At 43.5% G+C, this 7,483-nt stretch overlaps 1 protein-coding gene across 1 annotated transcript; it reads left to right on the top strand.

The window, feature by feature from the left end:
- Positions 1–3,305: 3,305 nt before the first annotated feature.
- LOC111071839 (scoloptoxin SSD14) lies at positions 3,306–6,476 on the top strand. Its single transcript, XM_022363371.2, is given in 4 exon segments — positions 3,306–3,411; positions 4,284–5,048; positions 5,396–5,802; positions 5,805–6,476. Coding segments are annotated over 4 exon segments (1,710 nt in total). The 5' UTR covers positions 3,306–3,406; the 3' UTR covers positions 6,338–6,476.
- Positions 6,477–7,483: the final 1,007 nt, after the last annotated feature.

The following is a 7,483-nucleotide window of genomic DNA, read 5'->3' as shown; positions in this document are numbered from 1 at the left end:
ATATTTTGATATTTTTTTGCTTGTATGTATTTGCTGAAATCAGACCCTTGCAAACGTAAAATATCAAAAAATATCAATATATTGATATTTTGGCAAAAAAATATAACGATATAAATATTTTTTTTTTGAAAAAATATCGATATATCGATATTTTGATATATTTTTGACAACCCTACTATAAAATAGGAACACAAATTTGTAAACAATTCGACGGGTGGCATCTGATTTTTACAATGGACAAGTTCCTAAAAGGTTTTAATGGTTTCTTAATAATTATTTGAGCCCGATTGTTTTTTCAAAACATTCAACGTTGATATTCCTCGATTTTGATATTCCGTTTAATATTACTAGCTAGTTGGCCCTCTCAGCCCTAAACAAATAATTTTATCCTATAGATACATAAATTTTCTACAAGATTGGCAAGTTTTCAGAAGTCCTTTTTATACATTTATACATTATACATTTATCCAAGTTCTGATACCTATTATTGGAACCCGTGAGCTGCAAAATTTCATTAATATCTTTAAAACAGAGACTGTAAGTTTCTGCATTAATTGGAGCCTGAAATTACAAACAATATCTCAAGTCCATAATATCTATTTTCCCAAGGTATGCAGATTGTTGCTCATTCCGTGCCAAAGTTGCAGAACAATGCTGCCAATTCATTTCCATGCTGCTGGAATTTTTTCCAGCACCAACCAATGAAAAGGTTGAAATTTAGGTACAGTTTCAGTATTTATTGGCAAAATTATTTTCATATCAAGCCAATTAATTGAGGGAAAATGTCGCGTGCGTCAAAAATTGGCCCCAGATAGGATACCTTTTAGCCTGGAGAATGTCAACAGCTACAAGCTGGAAAGATTCGGAGAATTTCCTCCCTCCACGGACTATTTTTACTATTATTTTAAGCTACTACTTGCTTAACTTTTATATGTATTTGACATACAAGTGTTTGGTTAAAAAATGAACCAAATCAAGCCCATTCTAGCGTTCCTGTTTTTAAAAAACTTTATTTTTGTGATCAGAGAAAGTTAGGCATTGAAGTGGGATCTTGTTAAATTTGAGAATCGTACATTTATATTTTTCTTGGGAACCCGCCAGATTCATTTGGCCATATAAATCCCCGCCAGACCCACGAAATTGGGCCTCCACTTAGCCGACGGCCTATCATCAATAATAAATATTTTCTTTTTGTACCCAAAAAATACTTTTCGATATAAAATCCGTTAAAAAAGTAACGGTTTACCTTACGCGTTTTCAACTTTCAACCAATCAAATCGTTCGAAATTTTCTGTAAGCATTTGGGGTAGTTTTCTAGGCAAAGTTCAAAAAAATGTTCGCGCGACCATGAAACAAGAAAATAGTGCCGAATATTGTTCTTCACAAGTCCGCTGAGTACCAAAAAAAATATCCATTGATAATTTTTTAAATCATATCATTAATAATAACGATGAAGGAGACTCATTGTTGCTACGGTTCCCGTAAGATACATGTGGCTCACACCACGAAAAGGAGGGGACAGTCACCACGAAAACGCTCTCTTCACCTCGGAAAAGAGAGCAAATTTTGAAATTTTTTTGTGCGCTAAATGAGTTTGGCGGTCAGTTTCAAAGGTATTTCACTGAATTTGTTTTGTCGAGTGTGATTTGAACCTCAGAAACGTCATTTTCAAAATATGCCGTAAATATACCGAGAAAAAAAAACGAACTTAAAGCCCAGGACTCAGACGCGCTAAATTTTCCGTCGACCGAAGGTGCTATATGTATATAGATTCAAAAAAAGTTTTGCTAGCAAAACGTGCCATATATTTTTCTAGCCGCGGATTGTAAATAATAAAACTTAATAAAATTAATATATTATAATTTCCATATAATTCTCCTTCATATAGCTGCCTTAATTAGATACTATTTATCTTCATTATTAATTATTTAATATGTTGTTTGTTCTCAACTTTTGTAATGCTTACGTTTCTATTTTCTAGGTCCCTATCGTTCTATATTTATACCATCGCCTGCTTGTCTAGTATTAATCGTAATTTTTCTTGTTTGTACCGAGTACTACCTGCCGTACAGACCCTAACGAAAACATTTTGCTAGGCGAAATTTGTTATCGGTTTCATACGAATATCATCCCTGTTTTTGCTCGCGTACAAATTTTCCTGATCTATATACTGGACTAATGCTTGAAGTGAATGGTGCAAGATGTAGGCAAAAACTGTCCGCAAAACCAAAGAGAGAGATGAAAATTATACTTTTTTGTTTTGCAACAATATATGTCGTCACCAACACAATCACTTCATCATCAGAGTGCATTTTTTTCCTTTTTTAATTTTAGCAGAATTTTACAGTTGCCTCTGTTTACAAAACACATCAACCCTGCTTTATCTATGTTCCACACCCTCAGGGAATAACCAGCAAATTCCTTGCCGCAATTTTCAGCGGTGCTGGAGACAGGCCTTAAATGAAAAAAAAACTTAAAATTTTTGGCTGCTGGACTGAACGCGAATGTGCACTAAATTCTACTACACATTTGCTACATGGCAACTACAAATAAATGTTATTATCAACAGAGACACTGACGACAGAGAAGCATTTCGATAGCAGTACCGATAGGCTGCCCACTGTCTCCATTCAGAGAGCGCTGCCAAATGAGCGCGGGAACTATTTGACTATTTAAAATCATGGATACTTTAACTATTAAACAAAGATAAGGCGACAAATGCATGGCAATTATTTACCATCCCGCAATCGGACTTTGACCGCAAGAAGTCCGGCAGAGCTAATATCATTATCAACTCCGAATTTCCCTGTTAATGAATAATAAAATAATTAATTTTTCTGTTCGCCAAGCGACTATTTATAGCCACTACCCCACCACCCCTCCCAATCAATTTCTATATCCAACTATGCAGATATCCTCTAGAGCATTCCACTTCTGTCTCTACATGAGCCCCACATGTCTGCAGATCGACTTTAGAAAGGCCTTATCAGCCTCACCCTCCAGATAACATATACATATATTCTTATAATTAAGGCTCTTTCGCATTGGACTACACAACTTCTTGTCGGCTTACGCCTTTGGTCTGCGACGGCACTTAGTCAGCGCTCCAAAAACATCGTAATCTTTCCTCCGCGCATGACGTATCCCAGAAATCATGGCCTCTACCATGCTATGGATATGAAAATGGATGGGAATGGATATGGATATGGCTTTGGCTTCTTGTCTTATCGGTGGTCAATATGAGATAGTCAATTATCCGGCGGGATATAAAAAGCACACGGCTCAACCCGATAGCCATTCACATAGCTCGCTAAATCCGTGGTCGGTTAGCCTCCGCAAGGCCGCAATATTCGTTTTTTTACAACTTAAATTTAAGGTCTACTTCCTAAGGATAAACACAAACAGAATGTGGTAAGTATTGGATTAAGAATACCGTACTTCAAAAAGACAGTTGAAGAGAGAACCGAAACCTGAAGAAACTTCCTTCAAATGAAAAAGGATAAAACCTTAGCCGAGAGCTAATTATGGTACATACACAGAAGTACTATAACTAAAGAAAAGTTCCATATTATTTGGAAGCTTTGATTGTTTGCCCTTTTGGATTGAAAGACACTATCTTCAGAAAAAGTAAATTATTGTTAGAGAAGGGTAATTGCAATGCAACGTGATCTCAATCTATTGTAGCCCCGTCTGACCCTCCTACTTCTCCTACTTCAATCCAACTTCCTGCACAGAGACAACATTACATCCTTTCTCAGAATTGCAGTCTGCGCGTCCGCTAGATTTCAGAATACATATATTGGTACCTTTGCCAATAACATTATTGAGATTATTTTAACGCTAAGTGTCATAAGTTTTAAATGGGCTAACATTTCATTATTTTATCCCTGTAACAAGTGTAATCATGCTTGTCTTAGTGTTCCGTCTTATGCCACATTTCCATTCTGGTTCTACCAGTAGTTTCGCTGTAAATTCATCACCTGCTTCATTCCGAGCCAAATATGTACATACATACATACATGCATAAGTATGTACATTGTACATAAATATGTCCGATCGCAGCACCCAATCAGTCCAGAGTCAACGATAATACCTGACTGCAATGCGATATTTGGAGCTGGTTGAAGCCTTCGATGACATATTAGTCGGGTATGGGTGAGCGGGAGGGAGGGACAGAGTAAAGAGATGGCAAGTGTTGGCACTATCCCCCAGTTGAAACCCCCCCATCGTTCCGTCTCCGGCAGCACTAACCGATCCTCCCAATTCCGTCTTCCCCCTGTCAGCTTCTGCATGAAATACGCCGTCTGCTGGATCGTGCTGGTGGTGGCCGCGGTGGGTGTCACCCTGGGCCTGGTGTTCGGCCTGCGCGGACGCACCGAGGAGCCGCGCCGCATGGGCGCCGTCGCCTCCAACGGCGTGGGCTGTGCCGAGGTGGGCGGTAACATACTGGACATCGGTGGCTCAGCAGCGGACGCGGCCATTGCAACGATGCTGTGCGAGGGCGTTATGCTGCCTCACAGCCTGGGCGTGGGCGGCGGCTTCGTTGCCACCATCTACTCCAAAGAGACGGGCTTCATTGAGACGCTGATTGCGCGCGAGACGGCCCCGGCGGCGGCCACCCAGGACATGTTCGTGGACAAGGAGATCACCGGCGCGCTCTCCTGTGCCGTGCCCAGCGAGATCTACGGTTACTGGAAGCTGCACGACAAGTACGGGAAGCTTCCCTGGGACAAGCTCTTCCAGCCCACCATTGACATCTGCCGGAGCGGCATCAAGGTGTCGCGCTATTTGGCCGGCGTGCTAGAGCGGGAGGAGGAGCGTATCCGCAGCGAGCCCTCCATGGCGGAGATCTTCATCAACCCGAAGACGGACACTATCTACAAGCAGGACGAGGTCATGTACCGTCATATGCTGGCTGAGTCGCTCGAAATAATCGCCCATGAGGGTCCCGGGGTCATCTACCGGGGCGGCCGGGTCGGAGCGAAGCTGGTCGAAGACATCCAATCGATGGGCGGCATCGTCACCGAGGAGGATCTCCAGAACTACGAGTGAGTTCAACGTCTCTCCATTTTTGATCACATTTCCCAGTTCCCAGTTCCCAAATCCCTGGTGGATCAGATCCCAAAATATGAATCTCACAGATCCACAATAGATATTTCAGACTTCTGACCATTCTCATGGATCATCGATCGATATGGCTGATATTTCTGATGCATCACCCACATCGATATACCGATCGATCGCCTAGATCTATGGTCAATAATACAGATATCTCTATTCCAATCCAGCTCCCAGGTTCCTATTCCATCACCGACACTCTGACGCATTTCGCAGATCCATTATCCATCTGCCAGATCCTTCCCGATCCTTACTGACCTCTACCGATATTTTCCAGAGTCCGTTGGGAATTGCCACTGCATGCCCGCTTCACGGGTGGATACGAGCTATATACCTCACCCCTGCCCACCAGTGGGGCGGTGCTCACATTCATACTGAACGTGATGGAGCCGCTGTACACAAGCAACACAGAGAAATACTGGCAACGGCTGGTGGAGACCTTCAAACACGCCTACGGACACCGCACCAACCTCGGAGACATCCACTACGAGCCGGAGGTGCAGGAAGTCTACGAGAACCTCATCGATCCCTCCTTCGCTGCGCAGATACGCGAACTGATCCTCGACGATCGCACCTTCACCAACATGTCCTACTACGGAGCCAACTTCACCAACGTCCCGGACCACGGCACGGCCCACATTTCGGTGCTCGCCCCCAACGGTGATGCCATCTCCGTGACCAGCACCATAACAGCCACCTGGGCGCCAAGGTGCGGTCCCGCCAGACTGGTTTCATTCTCAACGACCAGATGGACGACTTCTCTACGCCCGGCCGCATCAATATTTACGGGATTCCTGCCAGCCCGGCCAATTACATCAAGCCCGGCAAGCGGCCCATCTCCTCCACCTGCCCCAGCATTGTACTGGATTCACAGGGCAATGTGAAGTTGCTGGTAGGCGGCGCCGGCGGCTCCAAGATCACCACCTCGGTGGCCCAGACCATCCTCCGCTACTTTGTCCTCCATGAGCCCATTGAGCGGGCCGTCAACGCCGGCCGCCTTCACCACCAGCTGGACCCCATGTACATCGAGGTCGAGCCGGACGTGCCCCGGCACACGGTCGCATATCTCCGTCGCATCGGTCACGAGGTCAAGTACTTGGACGGTGACAAGGCCTACTCCGCCCAGACAGCCATCGGCCTCATGGACTCCGAGCCCCATCCCGTGTGCGATCGCCGTCGGGTGGGCAGCGCCGTGGTTGTGGAGCCCTCGCTGCCCTAAGCCGGAACTTCTTTGGCAGACATCTCTATCCATCACCATTGTGGGTATAGTTGGAACCAAAAACTATTGTCGGAAGAAGAGACATTCTACATTCATCAATCTATTAAAATCTTCTGTCGTCCTTTGACGTTTAAATTAATTTTATAGCCGATCTTTATTCGAGAGGGGGGGTGGAATGATGATCCGTACCTTGGAATAGTGAAGAGGATAGGATTTTCTCGTAGTTGAAGGCTCCCTCCCCATGAGAGTGATAACTCTCTTGGAACTGTTTTCAATACGTTTACTCGGCGGTGCTCAATAAGTACGAAGGATGTAAGTGCCGGCCCTATTCCGACCCGATAAATATTAAAGATACTCTCGGAACTCTCTGACGGAGTGAGGGAGATACAACGCATGGTACTGGTATGTGGTATGTGGTATGGTACATATGTATGTGGAAATAGAGAGAGAGAGAGAGAGAGATATTCATCTCAGGAAAAGACGAAAATTAGCATTTCCGTGTGATGATTTTCTATCATATTTAATGTGGGTATTCGATGTTGTGCGCCGAATGAATTAGCAAGATCGGCACGTCACATACCGTAAGATTGAGGCATTCTTGGGCATTCAAATGTGGGCAAAGGTACATGCATACTACACAATTTAAAAATATGCCAAAATGTGGCTCTAAAAATAAAATATAAAAACAATCGTGGTGCTTCAAAAGCTTTGTAGAAAATCTAAGCAGGCATCATGGATATATGGATATGAGCCAGAAACCAAACTTTAATCGACGGTATTGACGCACCGAATCATTTCATACTGTTCAACTGGTCGCGGTCAGGTTGATAGATAAAAGTACGAAGATCAATTCCGAGTGGTAAACAGCCATTTTTTGGCCTGAAGCTTTTGGAGAATTAAGGAAAACCAACCTCCAAATATGGACTGTACTCTGCGACAATCCGACACACATCGCTCCACTGAAAAGATTTTTTGAGCACCCAAAACTTCGGATCAAGGTTTCATCTGCCTTTCAGACATGTCTTCACATCTTTTTTTTCTAGCCATCGAAAAAATAGTGCTCAACGCCAAAAAACGTATCAAAATTGGTTCATGGAGAATATTTTTAAAAGCAATAAAGGCAAGACTTGCTCATCCAGTACATGT

This window comes from Drosophila obscura, unplaced genomic scaffold (assembly GCF_018151105.1).
Source record: "Drosophila obscura isolate BZ-5 IFL unplaced genomic scaffold, ASM1815110v1 contig_96, whole genome shotgun sequence".
Classification (NCBI taxonomy): Eukaryota; Metazoa; Arthropoda; class Insecta; order Diptera; family Drosophilidae; genus Drosophila; species Drosophila obscura.
This window is presented reverse-complemented; position numbering and strand designations above follow the sequence as displayed.